General features: G+C 41.8%; 1 protein-coding gene across 4 annotated transcripts in view; it reads left to right on the top strand.

The window, feature by feature from the left end:
* LOC126195417 (uncharacterized) overlaps positions 1–20288 on the top strand; it is an 85187-nt gene that overhangs the window by 25309 nt on the left and 39590 nt on the right. For all 4 annotated transcript variants that reach the window (XM_049934047.1, XM_049934023.1, XM_049934038.1 and 1 more), the window contains exons 3-4: positions 13742–13778; positions 15107–15151. In XM_049934047.1, the coding sequence (XP_049790004.1) occupies positions 13742–13778; positions 15107–15151 (82 nt within the window). The remainder of the gene's footprint in view (positions 1–13741; positions 13779–15106; positions 15152–20288) is intronic.

Genomic DNA, 20288 nt, shown 5'->3' with positions numbered 1-20288 from the left:
GCATGTCCGATGAGGATGGCTGCTTTTAACTGGACGGAAACTAGGAGGAAAGTTCATGGTACTGTAATGGAGAACATCCATCGAACTATGGACCTGGTGCAAAAAGTCAGATTCATCCCTGCGTTTTGTCTAAAGCGTATTTCACTGCGCAGGTATTTCCAATCCCTAAACTAGTAGCGAAAGGGATCATGTCCACTGTTACCAGTTATTTATGGCGAGGAGACATATTCAGGGTTGGTGCGACTACCGTTATACTGGATGTCAGAAACGGGGGCCACGGTTTGGTGGATATTCGCAATAAAGCGTCTGCTCTGTTCCTCAGCCGGACTTTCCATATACTCAGAGAACTTCCACAATGTATAACCGCAAAGCTCTTTGAGGCTGTGACACCCCATAGCCTGCAAGCACCGATTGATGTGCGAAGGATTAATGCCCGTCTGCAGTATGTGAAGAATTTTTTCCTCGATGCAAGTTATCTTAGTGACGAAATCAGAAGCAACACACGTATCACAGCGCGCGACATCATACTTCAAAGGAAGTTAAATGAGGGCAGAAACAAAATTGAATCGAAATTCCCAAATTGTGACTGGAAAGCTGTATGGCGGAACATCAGCTATGCCGGGCTATCTACAGACGCTATTTCCGCATGGTACAAAACAGCTAACAATGTCATCAGCACCAACGAGAGACTATATGGGATCGGTTTAAACCAGACACACCTTTGTGGAAAATGCAATCTGGTGGATACACTCATCCACAGATTCACCTGTGGTGGCAACGTGCATAACTGGAATTGGATCACGCAACAAACTGCCTTTCTCACCAGATCCACTACGGAATATATAACGCCATCGCTCCTCCTGAGACCAGACATGACATACTTTCCGAAATTAAAAACCAACGCCATTAGCTGGTTACTGGGAAAATATGTTAGTTACGTCATCCACAAACTTGGGTCGGACAACGAGATAGAATTCCGCGTTTACATGAAGTGTGAATATGCAAAAATCAGGACGTATCGCAACCACAAGAAGCACTACGGCAACATGCTGAAGATCATTTTTGAAAGAATGGGTGTTGGTTAAATATGTGGAACCACTACAACACCTTGAACGAGAACGAACAGAAGAAAATTAAAAGTCACTTGGTTTCTTATTATTATTTACTATTACCTTGCTTCCGGAACTTCTATGTTACACGAAAAGTTTTTTTTTCTTCAAAACATTTTGTTCAGAATTACTCGTGTTCGACTTCCAAAGTATTTATGTGATTCAAGAAGAATTGTTAAGTTTTTGTCAGTGTTCAGTTTCTACTCAGAGAAGAGGTTTCTTTGTCTTTCTTACATCGGAGAATGGGAATTTTGTGTTAAGATTTCTGCACACTTAGTGCTATGACCCAACAGGGAACATGAAAAAAGGGGTGGGAGGGGTTAGGACCTCGACGCACTGGCAGTGCCGTGAAGAGACCCCAGTGCAAGTGCTCCGTGTACCACGCCCTGACCATCCTAAATATAAAAAAAATAAAAAATAAAAAAAAGTTTTTTTCCTAGGCAAGATGACTGCTACGTTGTGCATTCAGACTTGTGATGCCAAGTGAGGAGCAGCTACGGCTCCATGGTCTGGAAAGTCAGTAAAACGGCCGGGAGAGCGGTGTGCTGACCACGTACCCCTCCATGCCGCATCCGCAAGACGCTGCAAGGCAGAGGACGAAATGGCGGCTGGTCGACGTCCAATGGGCCTTCACGGCCTGGCGAGGAGCTCATTTATACAATATTTGAAATGTTGGAAATGCTGCGTGAGAAGACTTTAGAAATATGATGGGGGAGATGTAGAAAACACTGGTAATTTACCTTCTGAGCGGACCTGAGAATTGTCTGACGAACTCTGAGCATTTCATACTCCGTCTGAATGGGTAGTTGTCCCAAAAACGGTCCTCCACGCCCCCACCCCCCCTTCCCTCCCTCCTCCCGGAAATAGCAAACAAAAAAAATCATAAAAATGAGACTTTTTACTGACAAAAACCACAATAAAATTCAAAATCATTCTTAAGGTATTATTTATTTAATAATATATGCTATTCATTACAAAAAAATCACTGGCAAAAAGTGAGCTCTCCTTTGAGTGGTGCGAAATAAATGTATTTAACAAATCGTCTACATCTGTTTTATTGGTAATGTCGCAGCAAACATGCAAAATATCGATATGACGATCTCGCAACATTGCCCATCGTAAGTTATAAATCGACACAAAAAAGAAAACCTTCGTTCGTTAGAAAATGATGATCAAGGAATGGTAATAAACAAATGAACAAAGCTCTGAACTCAGGAAGTGGTCGTATTGTCCATTAACATCTTTTAAAAACTCCACAATTTTCGTAAATTATTGTGCCTTCTCATTTTCTCTTTTCAGAAGTTATAAAAACATGTCTCTGTTGCTTATCAGCCTCTCTCCTCATCAAATACCTTTTCTGTAACATTTTACAATTTCATAGAGGTCTGTAGGTTGTTAAAGAATAGATATTTCCAGAGATTTAAGGTTCTTTGATGAATCGACTCTTGAGTGACGCAGTCAACTGCTCGTTAACTTCAAAATACGATTTTCTGAAAAATTCATGTAGTTTTAATTCTTTTTATTTATTACGTTTAGTTTTCAGACCCAGTAGCATATTTCTTACTGTGTAACTAGTTTTCATACTCCGGGACCAACGTCAGATATATGTAGGTGCGTCGGGAACCAGTGGTATCTTTATCAGAACTACACAGCCGAATTTTGATGCGCCAAAAGACGAGTAACCGGAGCTTAAACACTGTTGGACGAAAAATAATTTCACTCAATCTTTTTATATTGCGAAACTGGTAAGCAATGTGTCAGCTTATAAGCGCTTAATAGTCTGAGAAACGGCTGGTACTGCTCGTCTACGGAAAGCGCTCACAATAAGCACTCGATTTCCGTGAAATTGCCGGCCGAAGTGGCCGTGCGGTTAAAGGCGCTGCAGTCTAGAACCGCAAGACCGCTACGGTCGCAGGTTCGAATCCTGCCTCGGGCATGGATGTTTGTGATGTCCTTAGGTTAGTTAGGTTTAACTAGTTCTAAGTTCTAGGAGACTAATGACCTCAGCAGTTGAGTCCCATAGTGCTCAGAGCCATTTGAACCATTTGAACCATCCGTGAAATTAAAAAAAAAATGCAGAAAGAACTTATAGCGCTTCTCTGCGACACTGCCCATCTTTCCGTTTTTTAGGTTAGTTATTTCTAATGTATATATTCATAAATGTGATCGAGCAGAACGTTTGCTGGGCTGCAGTCCTATTCAGAACGGCTGCTGTATGTACTTCACGATGATTACCAGCGGTCTTAGGTTTGAGCTGATGTTCCCTTTGGGACCGCAGCGTTCCCAAAAGCGCAGCAGCAGCTACGCCAGTACATTGTGTTAGGAACGCCATCACACGCTCTTGATGCACCTACCACAATTTGGAGTGGCTTCATTAGCGCTTAGAAGAGTATCTCCCCCGAAAGTAGGAGAGAACTCGAGCTGAGCCGTAAATACGTCACTGTAACTGCAGTTAGCGCAGCTGCTCCGCGAAAGTTCTCTTAGTATACATGTATTCCCTGAAATCTAGAGTGGGTATTTTACCCGTTCTGAATTGTTTGAGTGGGTACACCTACCTTCTATACCCTTAATAACCGCCCGCCCTGTTTGTAAGTGGGGCATCTCATCCACAAGACTGGCTGAAACCTCCCCGTGTCTATCTGCACAACTGCCAAAGTTGTCTTTGGCGAGGGATTGTCTCTGTGAAGTCTCCACCGGCCGAGGTGGCCAAACGGTTCTAGGTGCTTCAGTCCGGAACCGCGCGACTGCTACGGTCGCAGGTTCGAATCCTGCCTCGGGCATGGATGTGTGTGATGTACGTAGGTTAGTTAGGTTTAAGTAGTTCTAAGTTCTAGGAGACTGATGACCTCCGATGTTAATTCCCACAGCGCTCAGAGCCATGTGAACCATTTTTTGTGAAGTCTCCATCGTGACTGACGATGCCGCATCATCGAGCATGGCCATGCAATTTGTGTGATAAGGCAAGCGACATGTGATATGACGTCGAAAGTACGAAGTTAACTATGGTACTCTTTGCAGGTAACGTACAGCATGGCATTTCACTGCAGAGATTTTTTAAGCAACTGCAGTAACTTTTCGCTGGCTCGCTCCATTATCAGGAAGATAACGCTTGGTCTCTCACAGCAACCAAATCAAAGGCATGCCTGCAAGCCAAATATCCAGTTCCTGATCTTTATCTCACAGGACGTGGGGAAATAATAAAGTTTTAAATATCACAACCAATAATTAAAGTTCCGTAATGTCTATGAGCCCATTGGTAAAGTGGATTATCGTGCTGTAATTAATTTCCTGCATCTCAAGAGAAACAACGCTGCAACAATCCATGCTGAGCTGTTGGAGGCATATGGCAGCAATGCACCATTATACGACAAAATGAAGACGCGGACTTCTACAAGCAGGGTCTCCGGCAAGTCGTCTACCATTCTGAAAAATATGTCGTATCCCCATGGCTTTTAGGAGGCTAAAGAAGCCATCTGGATTGGCGTGAAGCAGCTGAAACATTTACGTTGCTCCCTCGCTGCGATGAGCTCTTTGAAAGAGTGTGAGAAGTCGCTGAAATCAAATGGTGACGACTTTTGTCACATGAAAAATGTCGTGCAAGATACTCAAAACTGATCCATGAATGGTTTCCAACTTTTTTTCGGTTGTGAGACTTCGGCGTTCGAGTACCAATGTTTCCACGTCTCTTGCGGCTTCCGAATTTCCTCAGAGAGATGTTGTGGCTTTTCGTTCTGCGCCATCCAGTTTTTTCTGACTACCAAGCAGGCGTCTGTGCCACGTAACCACTGAGCCAATGATGGTGTATTGTTGCCATACATTTTCTCCAACTCAGCGTGGATTGTTGCAGTACTGTTCCTCTCCAAATGCGGAAAATTAAAATCACTGCACGGTAGTCCCTCTCTATCAACGACTTGCGACGTTTTCTTTTGGCTCCGCTGTTGGTGTGAAACGGTTGTGTGCGTAATGATTTCTGTGTGTACTTGCAAAAAAACAAAAATTAATTACGTAACTTTATGTTTTGGAGGTGATAATTAAAACTAAATATGCTAGTCACATAACAATAATGTTGTTACATAGGTCATTTTCTCTTTATTTCTTTCCAAAGATACTTCTTTTGTGATTACATCTACTATTGCCAATCTCTAATTACTACATTTATAGATTGCTAAATACTCTTACCTATCAATCAGCATTAAAATAAGGTAAAAAAGCTTTAAGAACCTTGTTCCTTTTTCTTCGTTTGTACGTTAAGAAAAGTAATGTACGAGGGTAATCCTGAAAGTAATGTCTCTTATTTTTTATGAGTACGTAGACCTGTTTATTTCTACAGTGGTTTACATCAGTTTACAGCTTGAACATTTAGCTATTTTTCGACATAATCACCATTTCTGTCGATGCATTTTTGTAGACGCTGTGCAGTTTTTGTATGCCCATGTCATACCAGCTTGCCGCCATGCTATTCAGTTATGAACCCCTTCTTTCACGTTGTCGTCGGAGCTGAATTGCTTTCCGGCCAAATGTTCTTTTAACTTAGGGAACAAGTGATACTCACTGGGTGCCAAGTCAGGACTATAGGGTGGGTGGGTGATTAAGTTCCACTGAAACTGCTGCAGGAGAGCAACGGTTTGCCGAGTGATGTGTGGGCGAGCGTTGTCATGGAGAATGTGTACGCCCTTGTTCAACATTCCTCTTCTCCGGTTCTGTATTGCCCGTTTGAGTTTTTTCTGAGTCTCACAGTACCTGTCAGAGTTAATTGTGGTCCCAGTGGGCATAAAGTCGACCAACAATATCCCCTTTCCGATCCCAAAAAACGGTTGTCATGACTTTACCGGCAGACTGTGTTTGTTTGAATTTCCGCGGCTTTGGCGAAGAACGATGCCGCCACTGGGGTGAATGTTGTTTGGTCTCAGATGTCCAGGTTTCGTCACCCGTGGCAATTGAGTCCAGAAAATTGTCCTATTCAGCTGCAAGGCGGTGAAGAAATGCGCGGGAAGCATCAACTCGTTGCCGCACGTGGTCCTCAGCCAGCATACGGGTCACCCATCTTGCGCACACATTCCGGTAGTTCAACGTTTCCGTTAAAATTCTGTGAGCGGTGCTTCGGGAAACCTCAGGAACCAACGAGCAGAGATCATCCAGGGTGATCCGCCGATCTTCACGCATGCTTTGCTCAACCTTCAACACTGTCTCCTCAGAAACTGACGGTCTCCCGCTCCTTTGTTCGTCGTGAATTTCTGTCCGACAAGCTGCAAAATCTCTACACCATCTACGAACATTTTTGACATCCATTCACAACTCACCATACACTTCCGTCAATTGGCGATGGATTTCAATCGGCGCAGTGCCCTTTGCGTGCAAAAACCGAATAACTGTGTGCAATTCCCTCTTGGCGGTAACATCCAACGGGAGCTCCATTCTCAACGGCTGCCAAGCCAAGACTGAGCGCCCCCGCGGGGCGTGTGCAAGGTAGCACAGTGCGCGTGAAGCACTCTTCATAACAGTGTGACCGACTGCCACACACGCAGAGTTCTGTACTTATAAAAAATATAGGAGATCTTACTTTTGGGACTGCCCTCGTATTTATTTTCCTGAAATTCTGTTTCTAATTCTTCCAGCAATTGGAGCTTTCTTCCTATCTTTCCCATGTTCAAGATTTCTGTCATCTATTCCTTCTACAGCGTGGCCTTGGTCTGTTTTGTGCACGTGACAGCTACTTCTAATTTGTATTTCCTAACCCTGAAAGCGTCTTTACGTTCCTTGTATCTGATCGAAAATGGGCTCCCCGTGGGTCCCACATACCTTGTATCACAGGATGGGACGTATTTTATATACTCTCGACTTTTGAAATTTTCTTTAATCGCTACCGACAACAAGCCTGAGCCAATGTCTTACTAAAGTATTAGTCTGAAACGACTCTATGATGTCATGAGGCTTAAAAGTGTTTACTGACTTTTGCTAGACGACATAGTGACCACCATCATTTTTGCTCCAGAAAAGTATCAACCTCCTAACGATGCTAGGTTTGCCTCTCAAAATGCGTTGTTATATTGCGCGTAGTATTTTTTTTAAATGTACTGAATGGTACTACTTATTACGTTTAGATTATAGCAATCCTACCTCGCATCCACACAATTGGAAAATATTAATTTGTTACTCAGTTGGACCAGATGAGAGTGAATATAGTATCGTGTATTCTCAGTCCAGAGACTTTGTAGGCATAGCTGGAATTAAACTGGATGCGATAGACAACAATTTGTTTTCAGAAAATCATTTTTTCCTCTCCTTCAGTAGCTGTCATTATGGCAATGCAAATCCACGAGTCTCAATTTGAGCTTCTTACACTTCCATTATCACCTACGTGAGACTTGGGCTTTTTGCCTGATTTGTCTCTTCGTAATTCCTCTCTCCATCTCTTCCTAGATCTTCCCGAAGGGTCGTCATTCTTTTGCTACGTACTGGATTCTTGTTCTCGTAGTTTCCAGACCCCTATTTTGGGCAAAACCAATCTGATTCAGTCTCCATCACTTACGTTATATTCCTACTGATTGTTACGAAGGCTTGTTGCTAATCAGTATCCCCCATTTTGCTCCATGTGTTCTTTCCGACAACTTCTGCATATCTGTGATATTCTTATTCTATGCAATTTTTTAAAAATGTCACTGGGTGAACGAAAAGGATATTGTGAGATCTTAGCTTCTCCTCGCCTATACATTGTTCAAATAACTTACGGGAAAGTAGCCGGCTGGCGTCGTCCCCAACCACCGATACTTCGCCAGCAGCACGCCCTGCCATTTTCGAGACAAAACTGCAGTAAGTAAACGCCGTGCAAGCTCAATTAAAACCTCGGTTTTCAGAGAAACTCCATAAAGAGAAGACACACACACACACACACACACACACACACACACACACATTGTAAACACTAGCGCTGTCACAAATCAACGATGATAACTTCAGAAGTTATCGATAGTGAAACTACCAGCCCAGAAAGTAATACACCGCACTTTTTTCCTTCGACCTTTATTGAACATAATGAGGACTACACACACGAAAGAATGGTTTTTTATCTAGACACCCTATTTTTTCACGTAATCTCAATCCCGTTCTATGACCTTCCTCCAGCGCGAAACAAGGGCATGTATGCCTTATTGGTACCAATCCTTTTGAATATCCAAGAGTGCGGATAAATGTATCCACACTTCCTCTGCTGATTGACAGATGCAGCGCCAAATTCAGAGTCGAAATGCGCCTGTCCTCACGAATTACATCAGCTCGCTGCAGCATGTCAGGTGTGACAGCCGTGGATGGTCTCCACGACCTCTGCAATTCGTGGAGCTCCGCCGAACCGGCTTATGATGACCTCACCCTCTGTGCCCAGCGACTGACTGTACTTCTGTCGACAGCGGATGCTCCATAGACTTTGCACAAGCGTTTGCGAATATTCCCCACAGTTTCTTTCTCTGAAGTGAGAAATTCGATTGCGGCACATTGCTTGTAACGTACATCACCTACAGACGCCATTTTGAAACTGACCTGCAGCTACACTATCTGTTGGAAGTGAGGTGAACTTGGAGAGCTCACTCAGGAGACTTCAAATAATACATACGTAACATTTCGCATTCGTAGTGTTGTTTTCGGATGAGGAAAAAATGCGGTGCATTACTTTCTAGGCAACCTTCGTAATAACCGACGGGTAAGGTAATATGAACTCTGTCCCTCTGTTTTTTTGTCAAGCGAGAGAGCAGGATTCCAAGCAGAACTTGAACAAAATCCGTCACCCTAGTAATAAACGACGGGTGAGGTAATATGACTCTGTCCCTCTGTTTTTTTGTCAAGTGAGAGAGCAGGATTCCATGCAGAACTTAAACAAAAACCGTCATCTCTGTTTCCAAGGTTACTTGCTAATATAATTTCAACAGATTCGTTAGTGAGACCATCCCAATAGCTGGAAGTGTACGCAAAAATTTCTGTGTTGTATTTCATAGGATAGCTGGCGCCAAGACAGTGTTCTGCAATGGCGGATTTGCCCAGCTGTTGTAAGAGTTTGTGCCTCTTATAAACTCAGTCATATATTGCACAGACTATCAGAGCAGTGGAGGATCGGTATACAAGATGGAAGTTACGTAAAAATATACAACGGTATTCATCAAAATTGAAACAAACACACAGTAGGTTCAAAATGGCTCTGAGCACTATGGGACTTAACTTCTGAGGTCATCAGTCCCCTAGAACTTAGAACTACTTAAACCTAACTAAGGACAGCACACACATCCATGCCCGAGGCAGGATTGGAACCTGCGACCGTAGCGGTTGCGCGGTTCCAGACTGTAGCGCCTAGAACCGCTCGGCCACCCCGGACGGCTACAGTAGGCGAGGAGAGCAGAATTATCGACTAAATTCCTGTCTTCATACATACAACTGTTGGTTTATCACTACAAACAATATCTACTGAATAACAGAAAATGAAGGTCCATAAACCATGGACCTTGCCATTGGTGGGGAGGCTTGTGTGCGTCAGCGATACAGATAGCCGTACCGTAGGTGCAACCACTACGGAGAGGTATCTGTCGAGAGGTCAGACAAACGTGTGATGCCTGAAGAGGGGCAGCAGCGTTTTCAGTAGTTGTATGTGCAAGTCTGGATGACTGACTGAGCTGGCCTTGTAACACTAATCACAACGGCCTTGCTGTGTTGGTATTGCGAACGGCTGAAAGCAAGGGGAAACTGCAACCGTAATGTTTACCGAGGGCGTGCAGCTTTAATGTATGATTAAATGAAGATGGCCTCCTCTTGGGTAAAATATTCCGGAGGTAAAATAGTCCCCCATTCGGATCTCCGGGCGGGGACTACTCAGGAGAACGTCGTTATCAGGAGAAAGAAAACTGGCGTTCTATGGATCGGAGCGTGGAATATCAGATCCCTTATCGGGCAGGTCGGGTAGAAAATTTAAAAAGGGAAATGCATAGGTTGAAGTTAGATATAGTGGGAATTAGTGAAGTTCGGTGGCAGGAGGAACAAGACTTCTGGTCAGGTGAATACAGGGTTAAAAATACAAAATCAAATAGGGGTAATGCAGGAGTAGGTTTAATAATGAATAAAAAAACAGGAGTGCGGGTAAGCTACTACAAACAGCATAGTGAACACATTATAGTGGCCAAGATAGACACGAAGTCCACACCTACCACAGTAGTACAAGTTTATATGCCAACTAGCTCCTCAGATGACGAAGAGAGTCATGAAATGTATGATCAGCTAAAAGAAATTATTCAGATATTGAAGGGAGACGAAAATTTAATAGTCATGGGTGACAGGAATTCGATAGTAGGAAAAAGAAGAGAAGGAAACGTAGTTAGGTGAATATGGAATGGGGGTAAGAAATGAAAGAGGAAGCCGTCTGGTAGAATTTTGCGCAGAGCAGAACTTAATCATAGCTGACACTTGGTTCCAGATACATGAATGTAGGTTGTATACATGATAGAGGCCTGGAGATACTGGAGGGTTTCAGATAGATTATATTATGGTAAGACAGAGATTTAGGAACCAGGTTTTAAATTGTAAGACATTTCCAGGGGCAGATGTGGACTCTGGCCACAATCTATTGGTTATGAAATGTAGATTAAAACTGAAGAAACTGCAAAAAGGTGGGAATTTAAGGAGATGGGACCTGGATAAACTGACTAAACCAGACGTTGTACAGAGTTTCAGGGAGAGCATAAGGGAACAAATGACAGGAATGTGGGAAAGAAGTACAGTAGAAGAACAATGAGTAGCTTTGAGGGATGAAATAGTGAAGGCAGCAGAGGATCAAGTAGGTAAAAAGACGAGAGCTAGTAGAAATCCTTGGGTAACAGAAGATATATTGGATTTAATTGATGAAAGGAGAAAATGTAAAAATGCAGTAAATGAAGCAGGCAAAAAAGGAATACAAACACCTCAAAAATGAGATCGACAGGAGGTGCAAAATGGCTAAGCATGGATGGCTAGAGGCCAAATGTCAGGATGTAGAGGCATATCTCACTAGGTGTAAGATGATACTGCTTACAGGAAAATTAAAGAGACCTTTGGAGAAAAGAGAACCACTTGTATGAATATTAAGAGCTCAGATGGAACCCCAGAAATAAGCAAAGAAGGGAAAGCAGAAATGTGGAAGGAGTATATAGAGGGTCTATACAAGGGCGATGTACATGAGAACAATATTATGGAAATGGAAGAGGATGTAGATGAAGATGAAATGGGAGATAGGATACTGCGTGAAGAGTTTGACAGAGCACTGAAGGGCCTAAGTCGAAACAAGGCCCCGGGAGTAGACAGCAGCCGGCCGAAGTGGCCGTGCGGTTAAAGGCGCTGCAGTCTGGAACCGCAAGACCGCTACGGTCGCAGGTTCGAATCCTGCCTCGGGCATGGATGTTTGTGATGTCCTTAGGTTAGTTAGGTTTAACTAGTTCTAAGTTCTAGGGGACTAATGACCTCAGCAGTTGAGTCCCACAGTGCTCAGAGCCATTTTTTGAGCCAGTAGACAGGATACCATTAGAACAACAGACAGCCTTGGGAGAGCCAGCCCTGACAAAACTCTACCATCTGGTGAGCAAGATGTACGAGACAGGCGAAATACCCTCAGACCTCAAGAAGAATATGATAATTACAATCCCAAAGAAAGCAGGTGTTGACAGACGTGAAAATTACCGAACTGTCAGTTTAATAAGTCAGCGCCACAAAATTCTAACGCGAATTCCTTATATACGAATTGAAAGACTGGTAGAAGCCGACCTCGGGGAAGATCAGTTTGTATTCCGTAAAAATGTTAGAACACGTGAGGCATTACTGTCCCTACGACTTATCTTAGATATCAGACTAAGGAAAGGCAAACCTACGTTTCTAACATTTGTGGACTTAGAGAAACCTTTTGACAATGTTGACTGGAATACTCTCTTTCAAATTCTAAAGGTGGCAGGGGTAAAATACAGGGAGCGAAAGGCTATTTACAATTAGTACGGAAACCAAATGGCAGTTACAAGAGTCGTGGGGCATAAAAGAAAAGCAGTGGTTGGGTAGGGAGTGAGACAGGGTTGTAGCCTATCCCCGATGTTATTCAATCTGTATATTGAGTAAGCAGTAAAGGAAACAAAAGAAAAATTCGGAGTAGGTATTAAAATCCATGGAGAAGAAATAAAAACTTGGAGGTTCACCGATGACATTGTAATTCTGTCAGAGACAGCAAAGGACCTGGGAGAGCAGTTGAACGGAGTGGACCGTGTCTTGAAAGGAGGATATAAGATGAACATCAACAAAAGCAAAACGAGGATAATGGAATGAATTCGAATTAAGTCGGATGATGCTGAGGGAATTAGATTAGGAAATGAGACACTTAAAGTAGTAAAGGAGTTTTGCTATTTGGGGAGAAAAATAACTGATGATGGAGGAAGTAGAGAGGATGTAATATAGACTGGCAATGGGAAGGAAAGCGTTTCTGAAGAAGAGAAATTTGTTAACATCGAGTATATATGTAAGTGTCAGGAAGTCGTTACTGAAAGAATTTGTATGGAGTGTAGCCATGCATGGAAGTGAAACATGAGGATAAATAGTTTGGATAAGAAGAGAATAGAAGCTTTCGAGATGTGGTGCTACAGAAGAATGCTGAAGATTAGATGGGTAGATCACATAGCTAATGAGAAGTTATTGAACAGAATTGGGCAGAAGAGAAACTTGTAGCTCAACTTGGCTAGAAGAAGGGATCGGTTAATAGGATACGTTCTGAAGCGTCCAGGGATCACAAATTTAGTATTGGAGGGCAGCGTGGAGGGAAAAAATCGTAGAGGGAGACCAAGAGATGAATACACTAAGCAGATTCAGAAGGATGTAGGTTGCAGTAGGTACTGGGAGATGAAGAGGCTTGCATAGGATAGCATGGAGGGCTGCATCAAACCAGTCTCTAGACTGAAGACCAGAACAAGAACAGAAAATTTTTTTAAAGTGATATGGCTATAGAGAGGGCTAATTATGATAACGAGTCTTTGGAAAGTTTCGATATAATGCAACATGCAGTTATAGGTGATGGGTATCACTCATATTATGTAAATAGATACTACCAAGTGTAGTGTGACGATAAAACATTTTTATTTAAGTACTCTACGACACCCAAGTTGGAAACAAAGTACGTGAGGACTCTGTATCAACATTCATGGCTGTGTGTGAGAGAACTGACCCGTGACTGCTGACATAGTGGCTAGTTGCGAAGGCAACAGGAGACGAGCTGAGCTTTGAAATCATTCCTACCATTCCATAGCCGGTTTTCCTGTTCCTAACCTCAAAACATGGCTTGGTGGTGGAGGGAGGGGGATTATTCCCAGTTTTGTTAATATAATGGAAATAATTTCTGTTTCGAGAGAATAAATAAAAGGTAAGCTCAATGGATCAAGTACATTAAAGTCAATGGAAAATATCATGAGAAATATGATTTTACCTTTAATTTTGTACCAACCTCGTTATCTTATCCTCGTAATTCTCCAATTATGAAATGAATTTATGTGTGATGGACATTTGAGATGTTAATTATGTTATTCTTTTGTCTTTATCGGACACTGTGAAGTAATCGTTGACGACGTTGAACTGATGATACTTCCGTTTCTTTTCAGGTGTACGGCATTGCAATGATAATCGAATACCTCTATGGTAAGTCTAATTTGGATTCAAAAGCGCATCAGTTTACAGCAAAGAATATTTAAGATGGTAGTAGCTTTTGTATGCTTTCATTAATTACAAAATTAATTTGTGGGAAAACAGTGTCTTTTAATTTATTAGTTCTCGGGACGTGCTCACACAGCCAACTGAACGTTGGAAATGTTATATTACAGATAACAGTTTTCTCTGACAATTCAAAGTAGACATTAGTGTAAGTCGTACCCTGGTACGAAGTTGCATTGCTTTACAAATGACCAACAGCGACATAAAACAAGTTTTACAATCACAGTATAATGAAGCGAGTAAACAAGACGAAAATGTAATAAAGGATGCACAGAGGTAGTATGTTCTAAAAATCCTTATGGGAACAAAATAAGAAATGATAAAATGACGTTGATACGCTTTTGAGATATTCTCAATTCAATCCATGTTGATGACTATTTATCTAAACTAACAGTAAAATGTTCTTTTGTATGTCCTGCAATAATTGTATTAAAAACTGCGAATAGAGAACTGAATATTTGTGTAGGTGTGTAAGTACCATCTAGACAGATCAGGAGTATAGTTTACAAGAACCTGCTTTGGGCACTACAGCCATACGATTAGTTACACCAGTATTCAGGCAAATGCATATAGGAGGTACATAATAACGTACATTTAGAGCTTGAGCGTTCCATATTCTGCTGAGTACCACGTGGGAAGATGGTCAGTTAGTTGAGCTTTAGATTTCCCCTGGCAGTCTGATTGCTAAGAGCATTACATTAGCAGCCCAGGGAGCTATTTCGGGGTGTTGGCGCTGTTGACGAACACGTACTGCAGTTTATACTTTGCTATATCGTTGGATGCTAACCCTATGTGAAGGTTGCTTGGAAGATGATGTCCATGGAGCCGGAGATTGCTTGCAATCACGTTAATATGTGTGTGTGTGTGTGTGTGTGTGTGTGTGTGTGTGTATGTGTGCGTGCGTGTGTGTATCTTCTTCCTCTCCGCAAAGATGTAGAGGGGTGGCGCTTAGGTTAAGCCGATAATGGTATTTCTTGAATTTCCAATGATTAAATTTCAGCCGTGCTATAATTGTCGTGAAGCTACTTGATGTGTGCTCTTGTATTCGCCTAAAGTAGTAGTTTTACAATATACTATAGCCTCTTTGTCATAATTATTGATTTACTAATGTTCATAAGATTACGTCTTTCTTCAGAACAAGGCATGTTTGGCTCTAGACAAACAATTACGTAATAGTTCGCACGTTCTATTATGAAAACTTTTCTTTATTATTGTTATTATTGTTATTGCTGTATACAAATACTTTTCTTTTTCAGTTATGCCATCGACATACTCGGAGCTGAAGTACAAGTGGAGCTTTGGTAAGCAAGAGACAAAATGCCCTTCACATTCCGTGGAAAAACGGATGAACTTTCTTTTGTGGAAAACATACATCTGCATCTTGATAAAATCTGAATCTATATCTTAAACTATCAGGAGTAGAAAGGTCATCATTAGATGTAATAATACTGTAAAGCAAAGAGGTTTTAGATGGTTCAGAGTGAATACACTTTTGCTGTTTTTAATAAACTGTAAACAATATCTTGTTACCTTGCTTGCCACACACTATATATATATATATATATATATATATATATATATATATATATATAGGGTGAGTCACCTAACATTACCGCTGGATATATTTCGTAAACCACATCAAATACTGACGATTCGATTCCACAGACCGAACGTGAGGAGAGGGGCTAGTGTAATTGGTTAATACAAACCATAAAAAAATGCACGGAAGTATGTTTTTTAACACAAACCTACGTTTTTTTAAATGGAACCCCGTTAGTTTTGTTAGCACATCTGAACATATAAACAAAAACGTAATCAGTGCCGTTTGTTGCATTGTAAAATGTTAATTACATCCGGAGATATTGTAACCTAAAGTTGACGCTCGAGTACCACTCCTCCGCTGTTCGATCGTGTGTATCGGAGAGCACCGAATTACGTAGGGATCCAAAGGGAACGGTGATGGACCTTAGGTACAGAAGAGACTGGAACAACACATTACGTCCACATGCTAACACCTTTTTATTGGTCATTTTCACTGATGCACATGTACATTACCATGAGGGGTGAGGTACACGTACACACGTGGTTTCCGTTTTCAATTACGGAGTGGAATAGAGTGTGTCACGACATGTCAGGCCAATAGATGTTCAATGTGGTGGCCATTATTTGCTGCACACAATTGCAATCTCTGGCGTAATGAATGTCGTACACGCCGCAGTATATCTGGTGTAATGTCGCCGCAGGCTGCCACAATACGTTGTTTCATATCCTCTGGGGTTGTAGGCACATCACGGTACACATTCTCCTTTAATGCACCCCACAGAAAGAAGTCCAGAGGTGTAAGACCACGAGGACGGGCTGGCAAATTTATGCGTCCTCCACGTCCTACGAAACGCCCGTCGAACATCCTGTCAAGGGTCAGCCTAGTGTTAATTGCGGAATGTGCAGGTGCACCATCATGCTGATACCACATACGTCGACGCGTTTCCAGTGGGACATTTTCGAGCAACGTTGGCAGATCATTCTGTAGAAACGCGATGAATGTTGCAGCTGTTAGGGCCCCTCCAATGAAGTGAGGACCAATGAGGTGGTCGCCAATGATTCCGCACCATACATTTACAGTCCACGGTCGCTGTCGATCTACCTGTCTGAGCCAGCGAGGATTGTCCACGGACCAGTAATGCATGTTCCGTAGATTCACTGCCCCGTGGTTTGTGAAACCCGCTTCATCGGTAAACAGGTAGAACTGCAACGCATTCTCTGTTAATGCCCATTGACAGAATTGCACTCGATGATTAAAGTCATCACCATGTAATTGCTGATGTAGCGACACATGAAACGGATGAAAGCGGTGACGATGCAGTATGCGCATGACACTACTTTGACTCAGTCCACCGGCTCTCGAAATGTCCCGTGTACTCATGTGTGGGTTCATGGCAACAGCAGCTAACACACCAACTGCACCCGCTTCTCCTGTGACGGGCCTGTTACGGACCCGTTTGCGTGCTACGACCGTACCTGTTGCATGCAGTTGGCGGTAGATGTTTTGCAACGTGCGGCACGTTGGATGCTCTCTGTCCGGGTATCGTTCTGCATACACCCTGCAGGCTTCAGCTGCATTTCGTCGACACTCGCCATAGATGAGTATCATCTCCGCCTTTTCAGAGTTCGAATACACCATGGTCACAGTTCCTACAACACTACACTATGACAGACGTCTGGTAACACTGTGTACTACAGTTGGTCTGCGTGCGGAGACGAATGCAGAATAACAATAGCAGCAAGCGCTACATGCGGACACTGCGACAGCTAGACCAAACCACAACAGTGCACTACAGCCACACTAGTAAACACGGTCGTCATCGTAAACATGTCCCTGCAGATGCTGCTCGCCGACCGTGGCCCGTGTTTGTTGCAACACGCAACTGAACGTCGGAGGTTTCAAGCGTCAACTTTAGGTTACAATATCTCCGGATGTAATTAACATTTTACAATGCAACAAATGGCACTGATTACGTATTTATTTATATGTTCAGATGTGCTAACAAAACTAACGTGGTTCCATTTAAAAAAACGTAGGTTTGTGTTAAAAAACATACTTCCGTGCATTTTTTTATGGTTTGTATTAACCAATTACACTAGCCCCTCTCCTCACGTTCGGTCTGTGGAATAGATTCGTCAGTATTTGATGTGGTTTACGAAACATATCCAGCGGTAATGTTAGGTGATTCACCCTATATATATAGTGTGGCAAGCAAGGTACCATGATATTGTTTACAGTTTATTGAAAACAGCAAAAGTTTATTCACTCTGAACCATCTAAAACCTCTTTGCTTTACAGTATTATTACATCTAATGATAAGAAGACATGTGGAGTCACATTATTTAATTTATATGATATTTGAGAGGTAATATAACAAAAAAAAAAAAAAAGAAGGAACCACGTGCATGTTCATGAAGTTGTAGTGAACTTCATATGTTGTTTGACTATTTACTATTTTTAATTTTCAACGACAGGGGCAGGCTAGGAAAACACAAGTCGGACCTCGAAATATAATGATGCGAATGATATTATTCACAATCAGTAGTACAGGCTTCAAGACTTTGCAACTAAAAGTCTAAGAAGCCGACCTTGCCTAGGGTACTGGACAGGTGGCGCACAGTGAATCTTCCATCAGATATGGTGGACAGCTGCAAATACAGAATAAGCTTTCCCGGAGCAAGGCAAAATAAAACCAAATTCATTTGGGTCTCTCTTATAGCAAGCGGCAAAGAGGTCAGCGTCTGTTCACCAGTGGTGGGGCTCTAATTCATATTCTGGAAATAACCCTTCCGGTCGTAACAATCTGAGTTCATTCAGTGAGTCTGCTCAGCTCCACCTGATTCCGGGTACAATCATCACGGAGAATTTTGATAATCACAATATTACCCCAGGTGGTCAATCCACTGGCGCAACTGCTCTTTCGGATTCTGGGGCGGCCAGGTTAAATGGCTCTGAGCACTATGGGACTTAACTTCTGAGGTCATCAGTCCCCTAGAACTTAGAATTACGTAAACCTAACTAACCGTAGCGGTCGCGCGGTTCAAGTCTGTAGCTCCTAGAACCGCTCAGCCACTCCGGCCGGCGGCCAGGTAAAAATGCAATGTGATTCAATAGAGGAAGTCGGAATCCTCTGGCCAACTTAAAATCAAAACAAATACTTTTTTTGTGCAGCACTTAACATACACTTTTGCAACCAAATAAACTTCATATCTTGGGAGATACATTAAAAGAACAGATGATTCAGATTTCGGCACTTCAAGAAACATGAGTGATTGAGAATAACACCATGGATTTCGGCAAATTATCGTCTTTTTAAAAGCAAAACTGAAATAATACACCACATCTGCGAGTTGCTTTTGCAGTCTATAAAAATATTTTAAATTCAATAGCGAAGGTAAAACCCATTAATAGTAGACTAACGACAATTTCCCTTAAATGCGCAAATAGAGCAAACACTTTAATTAATGCCCATATGGCAATCAATGAGAATAACGGTAAAAAACCTGAAGAAGTTAACGAAGCTTGGGATACGTTAGAAAGCATCATCTCGAAAATTCTCTCAAATCACGTTAAAATTTTAATGGGTGATTTTAATACTCAGTTAGGTAAAGAGAAAAAAATGTAAGAAAACGGTGGGTAGATTTCCTGTGCGAAAATGGACAAACCAAAATGGCCAAAGACTTGTTGAAGCGCGCAATGCATTTTAAAAAGAACCCTTCTCAACAAAAAACTTGGCGGCACCCAATAATTTCATCAGGGAATTTCATATCGATCATGTAGCGATTTTATACCCTATCTACAACGAAATTTTAAACGTCCAAGTTAGGAAAAGGGCTAATACTGATTCTGGCCATTATCTAATACGAATAAAAGTAAAACTTCAACCTCAAAAACTCTTCAAAACAAAAAATGTTATCCCAAAATTTGACACTGCTAAAATAACTCCAACTCTAACAAGCGAACTAGACAAAAAACAATCCAACAATTGGCAAACCCTAAAAGAAAAGTTAATGAAAACAGCACAAAATTTAATTCCGCTTCGAAAGAAACAAAAGCACCCTTGGTGGAACATGGATTGTGAAACAGCAGTTAAGTCTAGGCATGAGGCATTTAGAAGTTCGAATAGTAACAAAACTGAAAATACATAATGCCCAAATTTTAGAAATCGAAAAAGACTTCCAAGAGAACAATACAAGAAACTTTTATAAAACATTCAAAACAAAAGTAAGAGTTTACCAATCTCAAAGGCTTTGCTTCAATAATGCAAATGGCAATTTGGCTCTACAACCAGGAAAATTGTAAGGTATTTGCTAATTATTTTGAAAAACTGTTAAAATGTCAAGAACCAGCGAATAAATTTCAACCACAGCAAACTAATAACACCAGCCGTAACTCTAAAGAACCTGATGGAATCGAAATAACTAAAGAAATTAAGGGACTTAAAAATAATAAAGCATCCGGAGAAGACGGTATAATTGCAGAACTACTAAAATCAGCTGGCCCTAACGCTATGAAAGAGATAACTCAACTAATATGACATAGTTGGGAACTGAGAAAATACCCGAGGACTGGAAAACTGCTATAATTAATCCATTGCATAAAAAAGAGGATAGAACCGATGTTAATAATTACGGGGGAATCTCTCTTCTCCCGGTCACATAAAAAATTCTCTCGCTATGTCTGCTTTATCGATCCCAGGAACAGTTAGAATCTAAAGTTGGTGAATACCAAGCAGGCTTTAGACCGAACAGATCCTGTCCGGAACAAATTCTTTATTTAAAACTAGTCGTTAGGTACCAAATAATTTCTAGTAACAATATTGCTTGTACATTTGTGGATTTTAGAAACGCCTACGAGTCAGTTGATCATGAATCTCTTTTCTAAATTTTAAAGGA

Source organism: Schistocerca nitens, chromosome 1, assembly GCF_023898315.1.
Source record: "Schistocerca nitens isolate TAMUIC-IGC-003100 chromosome 1, iqSchNite1.1, whole genome shotgun sequence".
NCBI lineage: Eukaryota > Metazoa > Arthropoda > Insecta > Orthoptera > Acrididae > Schistocerca > Schistocerca nitens.
This window is presented reverse-complemented; position numbering and strand designations above follow the sequence as displayed.